General features: G+C 44.1%; 1 protein-coding gene, 1 non-coding gene and 1 pseudogene across 16 annotated transcripts in view; 1 reads left to right on the forward strand and 2 right to left on the reverse strand.

Moving 5' to 3' along the window:
* The window catches only part of PARD3 (par-3 family cell polarity regulator), a 746,206-nt gene that overhangs the window by 270,239 nt on the left and 448,820 nt on the right, over window positions 1–27,147 (forward strand). For all 15 annotated transcript variants that reach the window (XM_075550306.1, XM_075550307.1, XM_075550310.1 and 12 more), the window contains exon 3: window positions 12,490–12,670. In XM_075550306.1, the coding sequence (XP_075406421.1) occupies window positions 12,490–12,670 (181 nt within the window). The remainder of the gene's footprint in view (window positions 1–12,489; window positions 12,671–27,147) is intronic.
* On the reverse strand, window positions 14,214–14,337 carry LOC142449721 (small nucleolar RNA SNORA40). Its single transcript, XR_012784838.1, has one exon. It is a non-coding gene; the product is annotated as a small nucleolar RNA SNORA40 (small nucleolar RNA).
* LOC142448409 (non-selective voltage-gated ion channel VDAC1 pseudogene) lies at window positions 24,373–25,007 on the reverse strand (annotated as a pseudogene).

Consider the following 27,147-nt stretch of genomic DNA (forward strand, 5'->3'; position numbering starts at 1 on the left):
TACGAATTGGGTGATCCCTGTGAAAGGGTCGTTCCACACCCCCAAAGGTCTAAACAAGGACTGAGGTAGGGAGTATGACTCTCAAGGCTTGGAGTGTATTTGTTGCTCATAGTAACTGATCTAAATGTTTTAAAGATACGCAAAATAGATCATTCTTGTATTACTAGTTTAGAAGAGCTACTAATCATTGCTTCTTAGTCTGTCCTTGGCGGCTGTGCCACTAACTGCAAGGTTGGGGGTTCAAATCCCCCAGCTGCTCCTTGGGAGAAAGAAGAGATTGTCTGCTCCCATAAAGATTGACAGTCATTGTCTTCTCCCTTTGTTGCTTTTTCATTAGCCTAGGCTCTTATACCACCTTTATCAGCTCTTCCGGTCTTTTTTTATGTACTCCTTGCAACTGTGTACAGAGTAAATGCAAATTAAACTTGTATGTATCAAGGGGGTGCCACAGATTGGAGGAGAAAGCTCGCACGGTGTCCTTCATCTCCCTTTGTAAATAACCCCCCATCTCGAGCAACTTTCCAGAAGGCAATAATCTGGTAATAACTGTGTGGTCCTGAGACTGGCTTGTGGTGCCCAACTGCTGGCACCACAGGGAAGCAAATACTGTCCAGTCCTGTGCCAGCCCCATGACCAGTTGCAGATCAAACCATTGTGATGCACAAGTGGTTGATGTGGACATGCACAGCGCTTGGTTCCTAGTCCATCACAGTAAGGAAGTCCACTGAAACTGGCTCAGCACAACAGCACTGCACGAGCCTCCACGGAGAGATGGGTGGTGTCTGTCCATGAGGTGCAGCCGCCAGTAATCAAATAGAATGTGAGAATTCTCCCACAGCACCCTGCCTACCGCAGAGCCCGCCCCCCCTCCCAAATCAAATAAACTAAAACAAAACTAACAACCCTGAGTGTCAAGCAAAGAGCCATTTCTTCTAGCCTTCCTCACTGTAGGGAGCAAATTTAAGCTGAGTAACTTGTTGACCAGGTGTGCAATGCAAATAAGAGGATAAGCCACCCAGCCCCTCCAACCTCAAGGATCCCTGTGTGGTGTTTTCTATAGGAAGCAAGATCAAAGGGACGGTAGAGTTGGTTTGGCTTTCCTCAGATTAGATTTTGTTTAAAATGTAATATTTCTAATATCTTTGAGGCCAGCTCAGTCCATTAGATGGCACTGGTATTTACCTTTCTAAAGATTTGCATTAAATTTCATTATTTAATTGACTATGGATTGGGGGAAAGATTTAACTTGCAACTTATTTCTTTATATCTGTCAAACATGGGAGAGAAAGAACTGGCACACAATTAGTATTTATTATGTGTTAGCTTTTTAAAAAGAGCATTGCTAAACAGGTTATACTAATGAAGAGTTGTTATAAAGAATTTTATTATTTAGTTACTTTTTGAATAAAGCTGCCACTTGATTAAAATGAGGCTAATTTAATCAGCTTTGTGTTGCATCCTGAGGATAATTGAGGTGGATGTCAAGGACACTGTCGTCTCTTCTTTGTAGAAGAGATAGAAAGTACTGGAGTAGTAACTGTAGCAGAAAGTAGTCCGAATATGTTTGTAGTTTTTCATCTCTGCCTCCGGGGAGATTATTTTTCAAAAGTACACTCTTCCCTCCCACCCCCCTTTTATGCATGCAAATGAAACCGAGAGGCAGTTTTGCAATGTAACACGTACGGTCTGTTTTACCACAAAAACGTATTGACCCTCCGTCTTTCCTCAGATTGGCTGTGGTTGTCAGAATGAATCCTGCCGCGTCGCCACCGAGCACCTTGTACTGAACTTCCATCCAGCCGTTGGCACAGTGGAAGTGGGTGGGAGGCACCATCGTTCCACATCCAAGCAGTGCCAAGTTGCAATTCTCAGTTCGTCTACGGCGGTTGCTCTTCTTTCCCTCCGCCCTGCGCCAAGGTCTTAGCAGCCTCACCCGCCTCCCTTTGCCTTCTTTAAGCAGTTCAGCTGCGCTCAGTTTTCCGATGCTGCCTTTAGATGGAGGCGACGACATCGGTGGGGGTCTAGTTCAAGTCCGCCCTTGAAGGGTGACTAACTCCGGAGTGAGTCGCCGAGTGGCAAGTTGCCTTGGAAACCAGGCTGGCTCTTGGTGCTGCAAACGCCTTCTCCCTAAGTGCCATCCGCGTTGCGTTGCTTCCCTCCACAGAAGCGCGGCCTCTTGCGTCATCGCTGGGTCCACGTAGTGCGGAGACGTTTCCTGTGGCTTGTGCGAATCCCTGAACGCCTTCCTGCTGCTGACGGATGGATGGCAAGCCGAGCCAAGTTTTCTGTTCTCACACTGTTAATTTTAAACGTGGTGTGCAAAATTTAGAACGAAGGAAGCGATCCTTCGCATTGCTATTTTAAATGGGACGTTTCCCACAACTGATTGCCCACACATTAAGTATTCCGGTTCACCAGATTTGATTGACAAGACATTTTAGTGCTGACTCGTTTTCTCCATGGCCGCTCTGATGGCATAGTGGTTATGCATTGGGCTGCTAACCACAAAGTCGGTAGTTCGAAGCCACCAACTGGCTTGTGGGAGAGAGCTGAGACTTTCTACTCTCATAGGGAGTTATAGCCGCAGGAGCAGGTCTACTATGTCTTATCGGCTCCCCCTTAGTTGGAATCGACTTCATGGCAGTAAGCTTGGTTTTCGGAGAATTTAAATTTTCAGCCCAGGGAATTGGTGATGGCAGGGTCAGGAACAGGTATGTAGACCTAATTTCTATGAGTTGATGTTATTTGATGGAAGACATGGGCTGATTTCGCCTGCATCCCTGAAGTTCCTTGGTAGACATCCTAGCACAGAGGAAGCATGCAGAAGAGGCTGTCATGAGCACCTCCTGTACTGTAACATTTCTGTCTTGTTGGTGACATGGCACAGGGGTCCTAGTGGCCTAGTGGTTACGTGTCCGTGGTATTGCTAACTGCCACCTCAGCAGTTTGAAGGCACCAGTCACTCCGCAGCAGACAGATGGGGCTTTCTACTCCCGTAAACAGTAACAGCGTCAGAAACACAGAAGGGCAGCCGTACCCTGTCCTCTAGGGTCCGTCGGAGTCAGCATGGGTCGGTGGCAGGGAGCTTGGCTTTTTGGTTTGGGTGCGTGATGGAGTCTCTGGTTGGTGTAAAAAGTTGACATGCTCAGCGGCTAACTGAAAGGTGGCAAGTTAGAGGCCACCTAGATATGCCTGGGAAACGACCTGGCCATCAGTCATGGACAAGCCTGGGGAGCACAGTTTCCCTTGGAAGGTGCCAGGAGTTGGCATCAACTGGACGGCAGACGGTTGTCTCTTCTCCACGGTGGGAGAAGGATTGGACAGTGGTAGAGGGTATGTGGGGGCAAGATTTCCAGATCAATGGAACAGGCCCTGGCTGGCACCATAAATACTAATAAAATAGCAACCACACACCTCACACCTGTGGGTTTCCACTTGATTCCTGTCCCTCGGATCTCATGGGGCATTGGTTCAGCCCTTGACTGCTAAGCAGAAAGTCAGTGGTTTGAATGCATCAGCTACTCCGTGGAAGAAAGGTGTGGCCGTGACCTCCTGTAAAGATGTGTAGCCTTGGAAACACCATTGGCGGGGAGTGGGGTGTGTGTTGGGGGGTGTTGTATTCTGCCCTAGAGGGCAGCTGTGAGCTACGGAAATAGAGATGGAGAGGCCCCCTGAAACAAAGGATTCCGCTCCGCTTGGCTTACTCACCAGATGTGGGCAGGAATCCCCATGAACAAGGGAGCAGGACATGCGCTCCTCCTGCCTGGTGAGAACTAGAGTGCTATTGCTCCGGGTCGAGCAAGCCTCTCATCTCTTGGGTCTGTGGGTCCGGGCATGGAGTGTCTTGATGGTGGGCACAAAGAGGAGTCACCTGCACTGGTAGCATGAGGAGAAGGTGGGGCATATCAGGTCATCCACACAGGTTCATTAAAATTCAATAACCGTGCTGTCTTTGGGGGTAGCTTATCTTTTATTTAGAAGCCATTGAGAAACTATGTTCATTGTGTGTGTGTGGTTTCGTCTTGTTTCCTTAAGCACGCCACCCCCCCCATGTTACCTTCTCTCCCTTTCTCCTCCCCTCCCTCTCTTCTAGTCCTAATCTGCATATGATGGCATTGAGGGAGTCCTAGAATTTACCTTTAATACAGGGCTTCCCCAACTCATAGAACCCATTTATCACCAAGCGAAATTGTCCACAGATTCAAATACCATGCTGTTGAATACCATTTCCTTATTTTTAGATAGAACTACCCACTGTCCACTGCCGTCCAGTCAATTCTGATTCATAGTGACCCCGTAGAGCAATGTTGAATCGGTCCTTAGGGTTTCCAAGACTAAATCTTTCCTGGAGCCTACAGCCTCACCTTTCTTCCTTGGAGCAGCTAGTGGATTTGAACAACCAACCTGACAGCTCTCAATGTTCTATGCCACCAGGGTTTGATCTTCGATTGACAGGCTGTCTATAAACGTCTACACTGTATACTTGGCAGAATTAGGACAGGGACTGGAAGGCCCACATAGACGAGGAATCGAAACACCTGCTGTCGAGTTGATTCTGACTCACAGTGACTGTACAGGATTTCTGAGGCTGTCGTTCGTTGTTGAAGCACCTAGCCTTTTTTTCCCTCAGCAACGGGTCATTTTGGACAGCTGACCTTGTGGTTAGCCCTCCGGCGCATGTCTGGCAGCACCACCAGGGCTCCTTGATGAGAAAAGGAAACCAAACCCAAACTCCTTGCCATCCAGTCGATGCTGATGCAAAGCACCCCAAAAGCATAGGGCAGAGTCACCCTTGTGGGTGTCTGAGATGGTAATTCTTTACAGGAATAGAAAGCCCCACCTCTCTCCTGTAGAGCAGCTGACGGTTTTGAACCGACAACCTTGCAATTAGCAGCCCAACTCGTAACCACTGTGCCAGTAGGGACATCTGCCTCCACCATCTGAAGCCATGTGGCTGGTAGCTTGAAGCCCGTTTGAAGCCGAGTTTCATAGTTACAGGAGAGGGGTACTCAGTGCTCTTAGCCAGGTCTTGGCTTAGCTGGAGGGAAGAGCGACTGTACCTCAGGGCCCTCGTGACGTTTTAAACTTCCTTCCTGAGCTCGAGGTCTTTATTTATTTATTTACCACCAGAGAAATGTATTTAATTCTTAAACTGCTGATGAAGCACCGGATTAATCTTGCATACATAACATGTAAAGTTTTTCAGTGGTGAGCTTGATTCTCCGACCCTGGTGTGTTTGTTTTTATTGGTTATAGCTTGTATCACTACTATTACAAAACATACCAGTGGCCCAAATATATTCTTTTACTCTTGTTTTGCTTACTCGTCCAGTAAAACAGTCACTCTGTTTAAATGAGATTTTAATGAACCGTGATGGCAAGGAAGGCTCACAGAATGATTAAGGACTTAGCACCGACTCTATGTCATTAAAGTAGGTTCAGTCATCAGAAAGCTTACAAATGGATTTTATAGTTCCTTTTTCCCCCGTGTCTACATAGTAATTAGTTATTACATCGTTAGGCCTGCGTCTTTCCCACTTTCCCTTCAGCCTTGAGGGAAGGCTGCCTGTGTCCATGCTGAAGTCAAGATTACTGCCGTGTCCTCCCCTTTGGGGTCAACCGGTCTGTGTGAGATTAGCCCGTTTCAAAATGACTCTGCTATCTCTTGCTGTGGAATTCTGCTTCTTATTAACACTTGAGCAGTAGTGTAATGTCGTTACAACCCCATGATGGGTACAAGTGGAGCAGAGGCACTTGGGATTTGGGGTGGTGGTGGCTTTACGTCGGTCTGCTCGTGTGTGCAAGTGCCCATTTGCATATAGCCATTGTGGTCTTGGTTGGCCTACTCTAGGCTGTTAGTTGAACATAGCTCTGAAGTTGGCGATGTAATTAGTCTGGAGGCGCGGCGGGTGATGAAGTGAGCCATGCTGCGGGAGAACAGCATGAAATTCCTGCTCAGAAATCGGAAAGTCGGGCCTGGGGAGTGTCACAGGTGAAGCTCTCTCATTGTCATTTCCAGATGGAATATAATATCTGTATCAAGCATCTGTGACCAAGAAATATTACCTTCGTAAAAGATGCCATTAGCTCTGGTGGGACAGGTGACCTTTGAGTATTGGCAGGTAGAACCTTTAGATGGGAGGGTGGGGAGGTCTCCCAGCTTGCTCAGGAAGAAATGGGAACATCTTGCTGTCTGCTGGTGAAGTGCCCCTGTTTGAAATGGCGCTACTGAAGACTTATTTCACAGTGTCCTTGTGAGTAGATACCGTACTAAATTAGTCAACATCACCATAGTGGCGTCTGATCAGCTCTCCTTTTAGAAATGTACATTGATTTGCTGGGAGACAACTGTACACATTTTTTGTTAAAAGGGATTGGCAGATGAGAATTTAAGACGTTAAATACTTTATCTGCTGTATTTTTTTTCATAGTGTATGCTGAGTGGAAAGGAGGAGAAGGTATTAAGGGTATATTGATGTCTGTGGTCCTCATTATGAAAACTCACAGATCAACCTCCAGGGAGGAAAATTCCCTTTGGGGGGCAGTGATTGTGTGAAGTGAGCAGAGAATGAAAGAGCGAATCTGAACAAACCATTTCCCCCCCAGAATTCTTTTCTGGGGGTTCCGTCAGCTTAACAGGTTTGTAGAAAACCTTTCCCTCATTCTCCTGGCTAGCTGTGAAATTTGATCCCCAAATTTACAAAAATTTGAGGATTTGTCAACCACCATCACCACAGTCTCATTTCACAATAGTTACAAATATGTGTTTCCTTTGCTCTGCAAGTTGACACACCTTATCTTTCCATTTGTCACAACAAAGCGAGGAGGGAAGGCATCGCCGCTCTCTTAATTTTCTATGGCTGACATAACAAATTGCCACCAACTTAATTACTGAAAACAATGTAAATATGCTTCCTTCGGTTGTGTAGAAGGAGCCCCGGGACAGAGGGTTATGTCCTGGGCTGCCAAGTACCAAGTACCATAGCTGCTTGAAGGGAGAAAGATAGGAAGACTTTAAGACATCTCTACTGAAATTCTGCATCATTCTGACAGAATCAATGTGATGGTGGTGGATTTGGTTTGGTTTGGGTTTTGCTTTGAGTTTGAGTTAGGGGTGTCCTTGGACCAAGTTCAAGATTAGAAGCAGAGCCCCATTCCTTTATGAAGACTCTTCTTTACCAGACTCTCTGCCACTGAGTCCACGCTGACTCAGAGCGACCCTAGAGGACAGGGTAGGACTGCCCCTGTGGGTTTCCAATGCTAACAGTTGACGGGAGTAGAAAACCTCATCTTCCTCCTGAGAAGCGGCTGGTGGTTTTGAACTGCTTACCTTGAGGCCAGCATACCAACTTGTAACTATTGTACTCCTATTCTGAAGGCGTTCTTTCCTTGCTTAATGAGAGGCTGCCCACATTTCTTGAACTGGATTCCCTTCCTTCATCTTCAAAACCAGCAACCTAGCATCTTCGTGTGTGTGTGTGTTTGTTTGTTTGTCTTATTTCTTTCTTTTCACTCCTCTTTTCAACCACAGCCAGGAACTTTTCTTACTTTTCCCAAACTCATGATTAGATTGGATCAATGTAGAAAAGACTTTCCCATCTTAAGGTATTCCGTCTACAGTGGGATAAGGGGCTAATTTTATCATCAGTGAGGTAGTATTTGCCCTTGGTCATGGAGAAATATCTTTTGGGGTATTTGGGGTGCCTTAGTCTGGTGTCTCCAGGTCACGTCTGAAAATTTAGCTGGCAAGCGGAGGCTGACAAGATTAGGAAAGAGTCCCTTTAGCAGACTGACAGTCACTTGTGTCAGGAGACATGATTGAACTTACGTTAGGACTGGCTAGTAAAGACTCAGAATATGGTCGCCTCGGGGGCTTTCTGGTTGGTGAGAACATCTGCTCTCCAGAGGGTCGGTAGTGTCTCCCTTGGGACACTGAAGCGCTGTCTTGCTAACTCTTTTCAGCCTTACCCAACGCGCCTCTTCATCTATCTCCTTTTTTGGCTATAGCAACCTGTCGTCAGATTACTCTAAACACCTGGGTGGTCGGTAAAGTGGCCCTGAGGATCATGCTGCAGGGCTGTGCAATGTAGAGATCTTGTGTACTTGTGGTCCCAAGCCAGTGGCACCTAACAGAACGACTTATCCTAAGTATGTGTATTTTCTGTGAATTCTGGGAGTTATTCCGATGAATTATTGAACCCAGAAGGATGTTGTGAACCAGCAGGTTCTAGAGAAAGGGTGTAGATGCCCCTTCTGATGGCAGGCCTCCTGAGGGCGCAGTGGATCCAGTTTGGGGCCTCATGTAGCCACCATAAACTGGAGGTAGACAACCGCCTATTAGGCATTGTGATGGATGGTGTCCGTTCAACATGTGACCCCCGACCTCCTGAGAGGTGGAGATGGACAGAGTGGGTGACTGGCAACAAGGATGAAGTAAGAAGGTAGGGATGAGGCCCACCTCAACATTTTGAGGATTGGAGTCTTGTCAACCCATGCAGATGTTTAACCTGGATCACATTAGCAAATCCTCTTTTTTCCTTGGAAGGCAGCCTATCACAGGGTCCAGGGGTGTGGGGGTGGACATCTTTGGGGCAGTGGATCTGCATGCTAGAGCCACCCTCCTCCTTTCCCATCTGAGCAAAGTGAAGCTTAGCAATCTTGGAGCGGCCCATGGATTGATCAGCTGTCATCCAAGAAGTTGGGTAGGTTTCGCTGCATAATTCCAAACCTGTTCATTCTGGTTCGACTCCCTGCTGAGAATGTCCCCCTCTATCTCAGGCACACAATTCCAAATATACATGTTTAACAGTGTATCTGGGGTGGAAGGCAGCTTCTCGGCAGGGGATTGAAGCAGAATGAACACATTCGAACAATCCATTTTCTCGATTTCAGATTCGGTTCTCTTTTGCCACTCTGCCAGACTCGGCTGGGGACTTCCATCTGATTATTTCGTCCACTAACGGTGCCACTCGAGACGTACAAGCATTTGTGTGTGATGGTTTTTAACAGATTTTCTGTTGGAGGAAAGTGTGTTGTTTTAGGGGGCTAGCCTTCATTTCTCAGGAGCTAGGTGGACAAAGGATAAGAAAGTGTAACATTCATTTGTGTGTGACTTCTCATGGGTATCATCCTACATTTTATGTGTCTTTTTTCATGGGGACATGATTGGTGAATGGAACTGAAAGAAGTTTAAATAATAAATATTGAAAATGAAAATGAACTTTAAAACATGATCTATTTCATGGGTAGCAACAAATAGTCCATCTGTTAAAATCTCAGTCACGTTTTGTCAATTTAAAAGCAGATATTTTGAAGGGCATGCTAGAAAATTTTAATATGTGATGTTTTTGTGAAGGTCTCTTTCTTTGCTATGTTGCTATATGTATTCTTGTAGAGTCAATTTTCTAAAATTATATATCTTTCCCAATTTAACACAAAATTACTTCATATCCGCACCTGGCACTTAAATTTTGGTTTAAAGAAAAGCTGTAGAATTGTATGTTATTGGCATATTGCAAATCACCAACTGTGATTCTGCCCCTGAAATCCAAACAGCATTTGTTCATGACAGAGTCCAGATTTCATAATACTGGTGTTTTCTAAAAATGCTAGAGATAATTATTGAGACTAATATACATAAGCTTTTCCATCATGCGTGGCATTTAAAGACTCATTCTTTGTAATTTTCAATCTCCGTCTTGAGTTTGCAGAAAAGACTTGATTCTTGAGAGAACACATCTTTGTGAAAAGTTAATAACAAAACTTGAATTTCATTTGCTTCCAATTAAGCCCCCAAATGTCAAAACTTAATATCCTCAAAATGCATATTAAAGCACACACCTTTTGAGAGGTCTGATCATATGAAAATCAAATATGGAGATTCAGCATACCCTGGAGCCACCTGAAATAGACATTGTTACCTTAGTAGGATTTTATGAGTACCTTGATGTCTGGCTTTTGTTCTCAACCTGTGGGTCGCGACCCCTTTGAGGGTCAAATGACCCTTTCACAGGAGTCGCCTGATTCATAGCAGTAGCAAAATTGCAGTGATGAAGTAGCAACGGAAATAATTTTATGGTTTGGGGGGGGGTCACCACAACATGAGACACTGTATTAAAGGGTTGCAGCATTAGGAAGGTTGAGAACCACTGCGCTAGAGGAATAGTTAGGACCCTGGTGTGACACAGTAGTTACACCTTGGGCCGCTAATTGCAAGATCAGTGGTTCTAAACCACCAGCTGCTCTTCAGGAGAAAGACGAGGTTTTCTATTTCCTGTGAAAGATCTCGGAAACCCACAGGGGCAATCCCTGCTGCATAGGGTAGCTGTGAGTTGGAATCCATTCTTTGCCAGTGAGTTTGTTTGTTTATTCGAAGAATGGGTAGCCCCATAGGTCCTCAAACTCTGATTTGACCAAATACTTATAAAGGATCTTTTTACAATTAAACTTTTATTGAAGCGCAACCACGTTTGTTCATGATCTTGTCTGCTGCCAGGAGCTCTGGTGGTGTAGTGCAGGTTACTTGTTGGACTGCTGACCCCAAGGACCGTGGTACAAGCCTACTGCAGCCCCCACAGGAGAAAGATGAGGCTTTCTGCTCCTATCAACGTTGACAGTCTTGGAAAACCCACTAAGGCAGTCGTCTCCGCCCCAGAAGGCTGCTCTGCATCAGAGTGGAAGGGACGGCAGTTGGATGTTTGTTTTTTTAATGACTTTCTGAAATTTTATTTATATAGATCTAATATATACACACACGCACACACAGATATATGACTGCAAATCCCTTATGAGGCAGCTCTCCACTGTCATCTGCGGTCTGTATGAATTACATAGTCAACGCTATGGTCATATAACAAGAGCAAGTGCTTGATTTTTAAGGGGAGAGTGATAGAGATCACATGGACGGAAAAATCCCGAAGAGTTATCATTCCCAGCCCTTTTCTGAAGAACCCACTCCCTTCTAGTGGGACGTCTATGCTGCTAATACAGGGGGATTCTTGTTTGTCTGTGTCAGAAAAGCAGGAGGGTTTTATGATTGGCTAGGAACCCTTTGGGGTGTGCCATTATAAAGGTTTCTGTCCCCCACGTAATGTTGCTTATTCCAGAGTAAAGTGGTTGAACTATTTGTTCTGCTTTGATTTCTTCTTCCCACTGCACCTCTCTGGAGACTTTAATCAACCATTTCATATTAGGCCACAGCAGGGCGCTGAGTTTCCTGTTGCTCTACCTGGCTCTATAACCATTTGGGGGGGACAGGTGGGGGGGGGTCTGTTGAATGGATTGATGGAATGTAAATGTTCAAGGAAATTGTGTTTTTCACAATGACAAAACTGTCCGTGAGAGAGATCGTTTTCACTACTGCGAATAGTCTCTAAATTTGGAATATTGTCCTTTCATTGATGGGGGTATTGGCACTGAACAAGCTTGGAGGAGAGGTGAAGGAGTGGTTGGCTTCAGGTTTAGCCAAGATTCCTCTGTCCGTGGGTGCTGGACATGGGATTATAGGCGGAATAGCCAAGGGGATAACAGCTACTTCCTGAGATTTAAGTATCATTTGGGGTCAAAGGGCTGCTATTGTCAGTTATAAGAAGAAATGTTTTCATTTTTATAGTACATTGAAAGACATTTTAATATCTTTTATTTTGAAATGCTCTATGTCATAAAAGTGACCGAAAGAGCACAGATTTCTCATATATCCAGTACTACCCACTAATCTATAGACTTCATTACGAGGGGCCCGGTGGCTTAATGGTTACACATTCAGCTGCTACCACAAGGTTGGCAATTCAAAACCACCAGCTGCTGTGTCTGAAGAAGACAAGACAAGGTTGTGTGCTCTCGTAAAGAGCTGGAGTCTCAGAAACGCACAGGGGCAGTTCTACCCTGTCCTGTACATTCACTGAGTCTGAATCAACTCGATGGCAGTGAGTGAGGCTTGTAGATCTCATTGGATTTTTGGCACAAAGTCCTTTTTTCTTGGCCCAGGGTCCAGTCAGGGATCTCATGTTGCATTTCTTCATCAGGCAATCAATCATTACTTCGTAGTCTTCTCCAATCTCAGCAGTGGGTTTCGGGTGGGTATTTCCTATGCACAGATGAGGAGATGCATATGCATTTTTCAACAGCCCATTCTTAATACGTGAAAGGTGACTGACCAGGCATACTTTTTGCCTTGTGTTTTTTTTCCACCTAACAATACGGCCTGTGATGTACAGAAGTCTTAGGGTCTGTGCCCTTGCCCTTAGTGATAGAAAACGGATTTGTTATTTTTCATCCCTGGACATAGTAGGTATGAAGTGTACTACTTGGAAATGCAGAAGTGAAACATCCAAATACTGGGAGGACTATTGCTTTGGAGTTTGGGGGCTCTGAGATGTAATGTTCCTGGGCACATCAGCGTTCACCTTTTCCCTGTGGATTCACATCAGACGCAGTGGGAATTCTCTGAGGGCTTTTACTGACCAAGGTCCCTCTGCTTTTCCTCTGTAGTTGGTAGCTGTCTTTGACGAGCAAGACCCGCATCATGGCGGGGATGGCACCAGCGCCAGCTCCACCGGCACCCAGAGCCCAGAGATCTTTGGCAGCGAGGTTGGCACCAACAATGTTTCAGCCTTCCAGCCTTACCAAGCAACAAGTGAGATTGAGGTCACGCCGTCGGTCCTTCGGGCAAGTAAGTGGAAGCTCTTTCTTTGCTGAACATTTCATCTTCATTTACAGACACGCCAACTTTTCTCATCTCTCCACGCTGCTGTGAATAGATTTCATTATCTGTTTTTATAAAGAATTGATTAACTCCAGAACCCGGGCAAATGCCCTTTGCAAGAGAAATAAGCACTATTCTTTTCTTTTTAATAGATGGGGCTTCCTTTACTTTTGCCTCAGAGGATTTTAATTGCTTCAAAAAGCAAATAAGGATATTAAATTGCCTGGAATTTTCCTGTCAAAAATTTCACCTCAAAGCAGGAACAGATAGGAATCATCAAGGGACTTGGTATTACTGAAAAAGCAAGGCATCATTAATTGACATTCAACTCAGTTAAAAACATTAGTTCCATTACTTGAATTTTACCTAAAGAGCAGTCAAAGACACAGCCTTAGTCAACTTTAACTTCAAGGATCTGGAGGAGCCGCTACTAGACGACCACCTCAAAGAAAGGCTTGCTTTGTGACATCTCACGTCAAGTCGGCTGTGACTCACAGTGACCCTTTGGACAGGGAGCCACTGCCCTTGGGGGCTTCTGAGCCTGTCGCTCTTTCTAGGAGTAGCAAGCCTCCTCTCGCTAGGAGCTCTGGTGGTTTCCAACTGTTGACTCTGCCGTTGGCAGCTCAGCACATAATCTACTCTGCGAGCAGAGCTCCCTTGTTGAGACAGAGAGTCGAGAGTTACAAACTTCGGGCCCCGCAGACTGGGCTGATAGCTTCTTAATGTTACACAAAGGAGTGTGGAGGCTTTGCCATAGATAATTTTTAGTGACAGTGTTGGCTAAGGGGAACCCCGGTCTTTGGTAGGTTACACGTTGGACTGATAACTAACTGCAGGGTCAGCTGTTTGAAGCAGCCAGCTGTTCGACAGGGTAAAGGGGGGCTTTCTGCTCCAGGAAAGAATGACCGTTTCGTGGTCTGTCATCATGCAAGCAGATCACCAAGTGTTTCTCCTACCGAGCTTCGGGGTGAGTGTTAACCACCCATTTATTACAGATAAATGCTGTACATAGAGGTATGCAGAGAATTTACATCTCAAGAGGCCTTTGTAAGCCTTCTTGGAAGTTGCCATTACTTTGGACCCATGTTGCTTGCAGCACTTACAAGAGAGTTTATTTATTTTTAAATCTGTCTACTACCTAGTCTACATTGAGCTGCATATGAAATGGTCTTACAAATAAATTAGAAAACATACGTGCAGGAATACATAAAGCTCTCCTTAACACTGTGTAAGTTTACTTTGTTTACTTCATCTCCATTTTCTTTTGAACTTTTTTTTCCATTCTTCACAACCTAGACTTTGAACTTTTTAATCTAATTTTATGCTTGAATGTCATTTTATGATTATCTTTTTAGACTTCTCAGTAACAGCAAAGATACATAGAATTTTAATGGTTTAAAAAATTTTTTAGATTTGCATATGCCATGCATATGCCGTGTTGGTACATAATTAATCAAAATAGCAAACACAAATATCTTAATATTGTTAATTACAAGAATAATTTTTTTGACATGTCCATTATCTGTATCAAAACTCATACTGCACAATGAGTTTTGGGTTGCAAAAGAGGATTTATTCTTGCACCTGTTTTTGAGTGTTTGTCCACTAATTAAACAAACACAAACACAAGTGCGACAAGACTAATTTTCACTAAGGTTGTATCTCCTGAGGATGGGCCTTCCCCTCCTGCACACTCATTCGTTGTTCAATATCTCATAGCATTTCTGGAATGTGTACTTTTTACCTGGGAACCTTTGGTCATGAAAACCAGTGAGAGAGAGGTGTCGTGTTGCAGCAATGTGAACCAAGCCTTATAACTCCCCAGCCGTCTGAAAGTGAGATTTCTGGAAATGGCATTTTGATGATGTTTTGGGAACATAGATTGCATTTATTCTCCATTTTATTCTATTTTAAATCTCTTCACATTTTACAACACGTGTTAGGGGCCCTGGTGGCATCGTGGCTCTGCGTTGCGCAGTGATCCGCATGGTCGGCAGTTTGAAACCACCAGCAGCTCTGCAGGAGAAAGGCTGGGCCTTCTACTCTGGTCAGCAGTTACAGTCTTGGAAACCCACTGGGGTTGGGATGTTATTTGGGCGTTAATTTATATCCAGTACTGGCATTTCCCCCCCTGAAATAATGCTGTTTGATTCCTTAATAAGACTTTACCAAATCTGACTTTTATCATTTAAAAAGTACCAGTAGTTGTTACAGAAAGGAGCTATGAAGTTACTTCCTTCCCAGTTCAATCTTTTTGCTTTTTTGCGCTCTCTATTTTTTTTGCCCAAGAATGTACAATTGTGTTTTCCCAGGAGACACAAGATCCGTGGCTTAGAGATCTATCCCCTCAATATTAACTGGTATTAGACCTGGTATTTTCCAGATTTGGTTCTAGTATATATTGAAAATCAAAATAATATTCCTATTGTATCTCCTTTTAACGTGTGAAGTGGAGCATGGCATACAAATAGTATTCTCAGTATTTCAAATAATTACCTTCTTACCACGCAAGCTCTGTTCAGCATATCAAACCCAGCCAGTTCTGTTGTAGATGCAATCTGATTATTACATGTTGACAAGGTCATATATCTATTAATTGGATTGGAGATGGGATACAAAATTGCTGTAATTATTGTAATTTTCGAGCTAATTGCAGGGTTGGTGGTGAAAAACAGTGTTCCATCAGAAGTTGTTTTATGGGGTTGCAGACATTTTGTTTTCTATCTTTTGTGCTTTTTGCCCACAAAATATTTCTTTTTTGGACTTTATTTTTTTGTATGTGTGTGTAGCTATCGATCTGCCTCTAAATGTCAGAGTGCTCGTTGGCAGAGATCAGAGAAAGCAGGCCGAAGCAGAGAGCTGTAGTAGGACTCTCAGCTGCCTCTGTGGTCTAGTTGCCATGCTACCTCTATTGTTTATTTATAAACTGGAGTACTCTTCTTTCAGGCCCATAGGAAAGGTTAGGTGGATCAGTTCCTCTTCTCTGCGCCCTGTCACCTATGCCCCCATTCAATCCTCCTTGAAACGAACGTGTGTGTGTGTGGAGAGAGATTGATTTTTATAAAAAATTAAGAGGGTTATTGGTCAGCCTACTTCGTGCTGTAACACAGGGCTTGTTGTAGTCAGCACTTACTTTTGCATTTCCTCTCTCTCCTGCTTTTGCTTAAACCGAGCTCGCTTCCCAGGCTGGAAGCTGAGCTGACATTTCAAACTAATGGTATGTACACAAGGTGAGTGCGTTTTAGAGGATGGCGGTGTGTGGGGGAGGTGGGGTGTTGGAAACTCACCATAGAAGATGGTTAAAGCAGACTGATGTTTATTCCCTGCTGAAATATAAACTGGAGGCGCAGGTGAAAATTGCCAAACCTAATGAGCAATTTGGCAGATAAGACAGGCTGTCAGGCGGCAGCAGTTCAGCAGCGGGTGCACTGTCTGTGAACCAAGTTGTTTGTTCCAGAGGAAGACATTTAAATACCACAAATACAGCCGCCTTTTTTCATTGAGATTTGGTATCACAAAGACATCTCCTCTCCCCAGACCCCTTGAATCTTCAGATTTCCAATCAAATCGCCAATCATTTCGGTTGCTTTTTTTTCCTTCCATTGTTAAGTTACACTTTCTTTGTTGTCCTCCATAAATAACTTTCAAGATAAGTGTTTTCATGTCAGAACATTAAACAGTATTAGGTTCTAAAATACGCTAGTACAATCTGAGCGATCCCTTGCTTCCCTGGACTGAGACCTTTCATCTGTGCGGTCTTTCCTGGAGAACACCGCAAGTTCCATGAGTATTTGCCGTGCCCTGGGCCCCGTGTGCTCTCCCTGTCCATTGAGCATGTGAAGAGGCAGGCGTGTCCTCCTCAGGAAGCGTTCTCAAAGTTTGTGGGAAAGTTCTAGTCATTTTTCATTCCATTTTCCCCCTTATGGTGCATAAGAAGCACTTGGACAAAGCTTTCCTTGCTTCTTAAAACGTTGGCCGTTTCCGTCCTTCTGCCCGTCCGGTCAATCAGCCTCACTCTCGGCACCCTGCAGGCCGACTTCTCCGTGAGTTTGCAAGCGTGTATACCTGCCTGGGGGCCAACAGCCAGCAACAATAACCCAGCCAAGGAGAAACCAAGCAACCCGCCTGCCGCTGCGTCCATTCTGACAGCGATCGCGGAGGACAGGGTGCCCTTTCGGGTGTCCAAGGCTGTCCATCATGAAGCGAACACAGAGCCTCTCCTTTCTCCAGCAGAGCGGTTGGTGGGTTCCGCCTACTGACCCGGCAAAGTGGAATCCACTCTGCACGAGACTCTGCACAGGAGCTCCGCGGGTCAGGCCTGCTGACCGGGCAGTAACCCACCAGGCCACCAGGCTCCTTCCACGCAGTGGCCCTGCTGACACAGAGGCTTGGCTCTCGGCTTCTGTTAGGATTACATCCAAGACGCTCCAGAGGAGCAGCTCATCTCTGTAACACATGCGTCCCTCCGGCCGAGCTGGGAGGGACTCCACCGCCGCTACAACATCATCCAGAAGGGCTCGTGGAGTCCCTGCTCACGCTCAGATCTTCAGCTTCAAGCCAAGCACAGTTATTGCCAGAAACCTAGGAACATGGATCGTACCTAAAGGTTCTCTTTGTTCGTTTCTTTGTGGCATTTTCAAAGCGCTTGTCTTGGAAGCGCACCATCTTTGCAGTGCCTATTTGGCATCGTTCTTTCTAAGTTGTCTGTCAGCTTAAATTTTTTGTTTAAATATGTGTGAAGTATTTAATTTATTAAAAAACTAGCATATATAATATCACATGTTTGTGCTTAATGGTAGTGCATTGGCTGTCAGAATATTGTATTATAGAACGCATCTGCCGCATGGAATCAGCTACAGACTTTGGTCTGGTGAGCCCAGAATGTGTGGACATGCTTGTCTACGAGTGTTCGCTGCACCACCTCCAGGACGGGCCCTCCATACGGGGATGGTTCAGGATGGGACGAGTCACAGGCTCCTCTGAGAAGTTGCCTCTGAAATTTTGTCAAAGTGGATGGAGCAGAACCACTTGTATACAAAGCTCTCAGAATCATCCAGACCCTTCTATAATGTTAACAATTCTTCCCCTGCCCACCTCCGGAAAGATGTCTTCATTCTTCTACCATTTCCCTTTGCGCTTCATTTTTGCCCTTGACTACTGTCTGTTAGCCAAAAGGTTGGCGGTTCTAGCTCACCCAGAGTTGCCGAGAAACAAAGGCTTGGCGGTCTACCTGCAAGACATCAACCTTTGAGAACCATCTGGTGCAAGCACAATTCTATTCTGACAGATGGGTGGCGTGATGACAGCAAATGATGGTGGTCTTACCTTTTCATGCAATCGGACGTCTGTCTTTGTATGGGAACATTCATGTGTATTCTCCTGTATTTGTCCAGCGACGTGATCTGCTTCTCAGATGCAGAAAGCAGTGACTTACGCTGGAACAATTTCTTCTGGCCATGTCGCTGTAAACACATTAGGCAAACCGTGGAGATCAAAGCAAGAAACCTCCCTTTCAGATAGCAGTAAGAAGGGTGTCACCTGCCGAGAAAGCCATTGTATAAAAACATCTCTCTGTTCCAGTAGGCAGGCTAGATGGCACGCGGGCGAATGAAGACTTCTTTCGCCTTCTCGTATTACCTTCCAATCCCTGGTGCTGTTTCTATGATTGTAGGTCACCGAGAAGCCCGGGTTGTGGATGATTTTGTCAGCATGAAAGCCCGGCTGATACAGTCCTCCCTGCTCTCCTTGCTGCCCTGATATTGCTCTCTTGTTTGCTCTTTGGAAATATGTTTATTTTTTTCCACCCCCTTTAATATGAGACTCGGCTTTGCATTCCCAGGTCTTATGACTACTGTCTGGCTCCACTCTCAGAAACATTGTGTCACTGAGAATGGTCCAGAGGGTGGTTCTCAACCTGTGGGTCGTGACCCCCCTGGGGGGGGGGGGCGACAAATGACCCTTTTGCAGGGGTCACCCAATTCATAACAGTAGCAACGTGACAGTGATGAAGTAGCAACGAAAATAATTTTTAAAAATTTTATTGGGGACTCATACAACTATTATCACAATCCATACATACAACAAAAATAATTTTATGGAAAAAAATAATTTTATGGTCGGGTGGTCACCACAGCAGGAGGAACTGTATGAAAGGGTCGCGGCATAAGGAAGGTTGAGAACCGCTGGTTAAGAGCAACAAAAGGCAGCAAGGTACTTGGCTGTAGTCCTTGGGATAGTTTAACCCTGTTTGCTTTTTCCCTTGTCGTCTCTGTAAAGGCTTCTCTCTAAGGAAGGAAAGCACAGCCTCAATACCTTAAAAAGTTGAGATCCATACACTGACTAGGATGCTATTTTATCATTATTCATTGTGCTGTCAAGATCTCAGGAAATAATTTTGGAAGCTATATTTGGGACACCGTATTTGTCATTTCTATAGTCGTGTGTAAGTGGCATTCCTTCTCTTCCTCCGCCCGCTCAGCCCCTGCCACGGAGTCCTCTTTGACTCGGGATGATGCTAAAGGGCAGAGTGGCACGCCTCTTTGGGTTTCTGAGCCTGTAAATCTTACGCAGTAGCAGACAGCCTCATCCCTCTCCCCAGGAGCAGCTGGTGGCTTTGACCTTGTGATTAGCAGCTCCACGTCTAACCTGCGATGCAACCATATCCCCTTGTAGCCATCATAGTGTTTAACAAGGACTGTTAACCCGTGAATTGTCCACCACTCTTAGCAGCAACTCGGTGACCCTTGAGCGTTGAGGCTCCTGTCCCCCTCCCTCCGACTCACTAGCAAATCATTTTCCTTCACAGAAAGACATCTGGGAGGTACGGTGTGTGCACATGTGTGGAATTGAGAACACCTGTGTGCCTGAGTGGAGGTGTGTTCTAGAGGATCGGGGTCCATGTGTGTCACCTGTGCGTTTGAGAAAGGATTCTTAGAAGGATAGATCTTTTTCTAATACAGTTTCTATTTGGGGCTTCATTTAAACATTTTCCTAATACTTGATAGCAATTCCTACTTACGTTAAGGAACCTTGGTGGTGCACAGTAGGTTAAGCTTTGGGCTGCTAACCATAAGGTCCAGGGTTCAAATTCACCAGCAGCTCTGCAGGGTAAAGATGAGACAGTCATCTTCCATAATGATTTACTGCCCCGGAACCCCTCTGGGGCAGATCTACGCCGGCCCACAGGATTGCTAAGAGCAGACATTGATTTGACAGCTGTGATTTCTTTTTTCTTGCCCCACTTAAGTAAAGTTCAGACTTCATAACTTTGTAAAAGGGTCTTTAATTTCTATTATTTCATCTACTGTTTTTCTGAATTGAATTTAAAAAAATCGTAATCTCACTTTTCTGGTAGAATTGATAGATAGCAGTGAATATGGATTGTTGGTTGATGTTTTTTTGTCATATTGTCTATCCCCTGAATAATGTACAGCAGATAAGGCTCAGTCTTTCCCTCATGTATACTCTTTCTTACTTGCTCAATCTCTCTCTTCTCCAGGTTTTATTTTACTAGGTTTTACGCTGGATGTGTTACCATGGATGTTTAATTTATGGAGGCATACTCTAGCCTGTTCCAGAAAGGATGTAAAAGGACAGTTTGGGAGATTAACCAAAATTGATGAGACATTACTCTTTAATTTCGAACCTCATTCTTGAGTTGTTTTAGAAGCTTATGCTACTCTGATTTAAAACATAATACCTTGTAATTTTTAGTGACAATTTATTTGCAAATTAGAATCCCTGTAAAGTTTCTCCATAAATGGTTTTTTCAAAGTAACCAAATCTCATGTGCCTCCCAGCTTCTCTTCTTTGCTAAGTAACTGTTGGCCTTTAGGTCTTATGTCGATGATTGCTCAAAGGAGCGCAGTAGCACTGGGTGATGGTTTTTAAAGGCACACAGCAGTGCTGGGTGAAAGTCTTTATTTTATGAGGCTTTTTAGCTGAAAATCACGTTGGGGGTAGTTTCAGGTCAAAGTTGAAAGAGCATCTCAAGGTGATTGTTTCAGGGGGCTCCATTAGTCTCAGTCAGGTCAGTCAATCCGAACTTTTAAAGAATCTGAATTCATTTCTATGTTTTTCTTCCATTATATCAGGATTTGTCTCATGTGGCCTGATCCGAATGCTAGGTAGTTCGTTGTAGCCAAGCATTATCCAGTTCTACTCTCAGGGCAGGCGAGGAGTGGCTCAGAGAGGCCATTAGTCCTATAGAAGCGTCCCTTCTGAATCTTTGCTTTCCGTCTGTCTCTTCGCTCCTGATGAGTAGTGATGGAGAATGGTATGTCAGATGACTGCTTGCTAGCTTCTAAGACTCCAAAAGCTACTCAACCAAATTAGGATACCAAACATAGGTAGTCTATGAACGATATGGTTCCACTAGACTGAGTTGTTCTGTGAGTGTGTGATCCTGAGCTTTGGAACCCAATAAGACCATGAAAAAAAATCATTTTATTATGGGCTTTTACAATTCTTATCATAATCATATATCCATCCATTGTGCCAAGCACATTTGTACATTTGTTGCCACCATCATTCTCAAAACGTTTTCTTTCTACTTAAGCCCTTGATAACAGCTCCTCATTTTTCTGCCTCCCTCCCCACAATAAGACCATTTTTGCAGGTGTTTGTTTATGCCTCTCAAGTATCTGTACCAGACACCATGCCACGGTGTTTTCTCTCTAAAAGATTTACGGCGTGCGCTTTGTGTTCTCATGGCAAATAATTTCTGAAGGTGAATAAAATGGAAACACATAAAAAGTACTTATAACTGTCACTCCTTTGTGCTGCACTATGTATGAGTACACGTGTACGTGTGCACATATACGTTCACATACACCTGTCTGTATAAGTATATGCATACATACCCGCACATCTCATCACATCTCATGACTTTGAACGGAAACTTTAATTGATGGCAGATTAGTTCTAACGAGTCTCAATAAGCACATTCACCTGTTGGAATACCTTTTTGAAGGGGGTGACGGGGTTATGGAGGGAGGATAACGCTTGTTTTCTTATTGTGTCTGCAAAGACCTGGATTTAACTACCTTTTAAAGGATAAAGCACTTCTTAAACAGAGCAGCTTTGACTATGTGTGTGTATCATGCTTGCACACTTTGTGCATGTATGTTTTTATAAATTAGGATCACATCTTCAGGATGGAGACATCCTATGGAGTATTAATTATTGTTATGGACTATATATGTGAGCATTGTTGTGTGGGTGTATGTGTTATTGTGTCTGTTTTCAACAACGGCAACCAGAGAACCATCTGCCGTACCCCTGTATCCCCTCATCAATACTTTACATCCTAAAAGCAGATGGTCCCTGTTCGTCTTATCCTGTGAGAAGATGGTTTAGAGAAGTGGATGGTACCTTACATTCAGGTCTTAGATGGCATATGAGTATAAGACTTCAACAAATCCAGCTTCAAAAGGGTACTTGGACTTGTTGATATTACTTCAATAGTAATTAAAAGACTATGTCACTGTGTTTTAGGTGAGTTTTGTTCTCATTAACAGTCTTTGTACAAATCATTCCATGACTTAGGTTATATTTTTCACAATGCATCTGTCAGCAATCTCATTATTTTATTTTTTGTGTGTGTTTTTTTAAATGATGGTTAGTGTCAGGCCTCTGATTTTTAAATTTTTATTCCAACTGTTTTATTGGTGCATAATTCACATATACAAGTGAAGAGTCTAATCATTAAATCACATCAAGGGAGTTGTACAATCACCACCATATCTCTCTCAGAGCCCCCCAACTTCCCATTTTCTCCTTTTCTTCGCATTTGTGTTTTCGAGTCAATGTAGAGCCTTGGGTCTCATATCGTTGACTGTTGAAGGGACAATCTATTAATGGACTGAATGGTGACCTCCTCGAGGGCCTTCAGCGCAGAGTTCAAAGGGTATCCTAGGGATACTGTCTTGGGGTAACTCTAGTTTCGGTTGGTCCAACAGTTCTGACCTTAATCAGAAAGCTGGGGAATCTTCATTTGCTCTCATTTTGTCTGCGACCTTCTAGTTTGTTCCTGGTCAAACAGCTAGAAGTATCAGGCACCAGATCTTCTGGTCTCCGGTTAGAAGACACCCACTGCGGTGAACGTTAGTTATTAGTTGTAGGCACTGATTTCTTCGTTGAATAAGAAGTCACCCAAACTCACTGCCATCAAGTCAATTTGACTCCTGGTGACCCTACAGGCAGGTGTATTGCTCCTGAGGGTTTTTGTGATGATAACTCTTTTTTATCGTTTTATTAGGGACTCATACAACTCTTACTACAATCCATACATACATCAATTGTGTAAAGCATATTTGTACATTCGTTGCCCTCATCATTCTCAAACATCCACTCTTCACCCAAGCCCCTGGCATCAGCTTCTCATTTTTCCCTCCCTCCCCACTTCGCCCTCCCTCATGAACCCTTGATAATTTACAAATTATTATTTTGTCATATCTTGCACTGTCTGATGTCTCCCTTCACCCACTTTTCTGTTGTCCGTCCCCTAGGGAGGGATGGGAACTCTTTAAGGGAGTAGAAAACTTCATCTTTCTCCTGCACAAGGCTGGTAGTTCAAAACTGCTGACCTCTCAGTTAGCAGCCTAATGCTTAACCTTTAATAACACCAGGTTTCCTTGTGAGAAACTTGGTCATTGTTGACCTTAATTCACCTTTACTGATCTCTGGTCTTTGTATCTTGACATTATGTTTGGTCCTCATTGATACTGAAAATGTCAATGTGTACATGTTAATTTTCTTTGGAGGTTTCAATATTTTATTCAAGTTTTATTTTAAGTGATGTTAACTACTGCATTTGAAGGGAGGTGGGATCTAATTCCAGACCAAATAGAAGACTCTAAAATGTACCCATGAAGCAGCTAAAAAATAAAAAATTGAATGGTGAATACGACACTAGTTCACTTGAGATTCTGGGTGTTACCACCATATGATGACCGTTACTGAGGCCTCCTCCCAGCTTGTGGCTGGGGACCTGGGGGAGCTATGCACACTCTGGTGCAAGGGCACAAAACCACAACTTGAGAGGGAGTTAAAAGTCCTAAATTGTTGACTTCATCACACCTACCTTCTCTACCCCAAAATGGCTGGGGCACATGTGGGAGTACACACACACACACACAGACACACACCAGGCACCACACCCTGCAGAGTCCTTTTGGAGTGAAGAGGTGATGGACTGGGTGGACACAAGGCATGAAGCTCCGTCTACAAAAGCCCCTTTCAGATGGGTGTGCCCACACCATCCAGTAGTGGGCGCTCCTTAGCTCAGGTTAGAAAGCAAGGTTCGATTCTTAAGAAGTCACAATTGTGTTCATGACTCACTCAGTGGGAATTTACAAAGAGCCTATACATGATGAGCTTCTACTTGCAGCCATTTCTAGAGCAAGAAGACACATGACATCTCTAGAAGGGGGCCACCGAGTCCACCCCATCCCCCTAAATCTATAGCTGAAAGGCCTTTTTGGAGCTGGGCTTCTTCTGTACCTCTGAAAGCAGACATGTTCAAGTTCAGTCAACTGTCATCTGGAGGTCTGACATGATACGGAGCAATACTTGCATCCCCAGACAGACAGCATTAAAAACGTACTCTAGAATCCTGAAGGTAGCTATGCTGCAAATAGTTTAAAATTAGATGATTGTACTGTGTTCATTTATGCTTGAAATTCTAGTCTCACACCAAGCTGGTTTGTGGTCGCTGGCATTGACCCACTTGTCATTCAGCAGACAGCATCAGGTTGATGGCAGGCTGTGGGTCTGCGTGTATCCTAACCCGATCAGACTAGAGTGGTTTACTTTTGCCGAAAGCAGGGGTCACTTGGGACTTGGCGGTCTCAAAGTTCGTCAGTAGCTGGCCAGCCAGCCCTCATATCACAACACCAGGGCCCCACAGATGGCAGGCCGGGTGATGTCAAAATCCAGGTGGCAGCTCAGGTTGATGTGCTCCCACTGGGACCCCATCTTGATTCTGATGTTCTCTTTCCCAGTGTTCAGGGGGAAGGACAAGTCAGAGGTCAGCTTCAGTCTGCATGTCAGCTGGTCCTCTGTGCCGAGCGACTTGTCTGTGTTCCACTGCTCCGTGAACCTCAGGCCGTCCTGGATCCCCTGGTACTCGGTGTTCAGACTGTCCATGACTGGTGGTCAGAGGGTGGGCTGACCCTGAGCTGGTAAATTCCAGTCCATTCTCGGGTTTTTTCAAACCAAGTATTATTAGGCCCAATCCGTAGCCTTGGTGAAGACATCCCAAGCAGGTTTTACCTAGGTCAGTGTGCGTGGAAGGCACAGCCATCCTCTGCTTGGAGGCGGTACCAGTGGGCTCCGAGGTGGCTGCAGCACAGAGGTGGCACGGTGTGGCTGCCGTGTTACAGTAATGTACCGAGAGTGTCTGAAAAGTGAGTGAATGAGTGTGCGTGTGGGGTAGATGAGGAGAATACTGATTCCTTGCCTTCATTTTTGTGTTTCTAAATGATTACCCCTATTTATTGATGATGAGTTCGATATTGATCATGTGTAACTCCAAACACCCATATCCACATTAGAATACTAGGTGGTATGGTTTGTACAACAGGAAGAATGGTCTCTTCTGATGCTAGCACCACATTTCGAAATCAATGAAATCTTTTGTTCTTTAAATCTTTTTCTTGATTTGCTGTGATAAACTCTTTAAAACTTACATATCCACACCTTTTTGTAAATGATTAATCAGATGAAGCTATTAAGTAAGAATCTACTTGTGACTTTTTAATAATTTGCTTCTATCCTTGTGGGTTTGGAGCATTGAGATTTTATTTTTCCCAAATTTGAAAATTATGGTTCTTTCTCCATAGATGATTATTAATCTTGTTGGTAAACATTATCTTCCTAAGCATCTTCCAGTAATATGCTTTTAAGGCATTAAACTCCTACAAGACTATTTTTCATTTTCCTTCACGATTACTTATTGTGTCCTGCTTCATTGCCCCTTGAATTATTTTATGAGAAGATCCACAAAGTCTGTGTGGGCAAAATGTAGCTGCTTCTATCCGTAACTTGATTATGATCAAATGCGCTTCATCTTTTGTAGAAATTGAAGAAATCAGACTACTGTCGTATTCATTACTTACCTTTTCAAGGCTCATCAAAGTAAATGGGGTTCAGGCCACATCCAGCTCCACTAATCAAGTCATTAAATTGCACGCGACATCTTCAAAGCCATTTAACTTGCGAGAAACAGTATTTGTAAGAGGTTCCAGCAGTTCTTTTCAGAATAACTGCATCTTTTGAATAAATGTATAAAGTTAGCACAGCCTGTTCTAACTAGATCCATTCAACTGTAGCACAGAAAATATTATCGAAGTCATTATGCGGAATTTGTGCCCTTAGGCGACTCCTCCCCCACCAACCAAAAAATTTTTAGGGGGTTAGATTATACAGGGGGTGCATTGCTTTTTATAATTTTGTACTTTGCAAGATCATTTGTCTTTTGTTGGCCAGTCTTTTGCCGTCTATACTTCTGAACAGTATTTTTGCAAAGCAACTTATAGGCCTCATATAATTTCCCCAGTAAGTGTTTCAGTACACACAAAATTCTAGCAAATTCTGACTCATAGTGACCCTATAGGACAGGGTAGAACTTGCCCCTATTGGCACTCAATCCACAATCACACAATTCAATGATTCAATCGTAGGAAGAAGAATTGTACAGTCATTACCACAACCAATTTCAGAACACTTTCGTCCCCCCATTAGTAAATCGCATTTAAAATGAGTTATGTAATCACCTTCGGTTCTAGTGCTCACGCCCCCTCCTATCTTCATCATTTACTCCCGAAATCCCCAAGACTGTACCTCTTCATGGGAAAAGAAAGCATCATCTCTCTCCTGTTTGGTGCATTAAAGGAGCTTTCAAAAACGGGCCTGGACAAATTGGAATGACATGATCATTGAATTTTCTGCAAACTGTGGGGATTTCTACTCCCAAACAGAGGTGCAGTTTCAGAAATCCACAGGGGCAGCTCTACCCTGCCCTATAGGGTCGCTGTGCCTGAGCTTGCACTCAATCGCAGTAAGTTTTGTATTTATAAAATATAAAAAAATTTTAAATGTAATCTAACACTATGGTTATACTACTTAAAGCCAATCACTTCTTGATGCTGTTATTAAAAGTTCTCTGTGTTTACTAATGTGGTGTTGTATTTGGCTTGGTTGGGTAGGGATCTGAACAGAACCGATGGAGTTTGTAATTAAATGATCGGTACGTCTTCTAAATCTTTCTTCAGAGTCTCCGCCTCACTCTTTACCTACTTTGACTTACTCTTTAGAACTTGGCACTTTGTCTTCTAGTTGTCCCATACTCAAGCAAGTGCTGGGTTCATCCCATGCTCCCATGGGATGTGGTTTCTACCATGCTCTTTTGTACCTTTTCCAGGTCCAGACCCTGTTCATGGAAA

This window comes from Tenrec ecaudatus, chromosome 5 (assembly GCF_050624435.1).
Source record: "Tenrec ecaudatus isolate mTenEca1 chromosome 5, mTenEca1.hap1, whole genome shotgun sequence".
Lineage (NCBI taxonomy): Eukaryota > Metazoa > Chordata > Mammalia > Afrosoricida > Tenrecidae > Tenrec > Tenrec ecaudatus.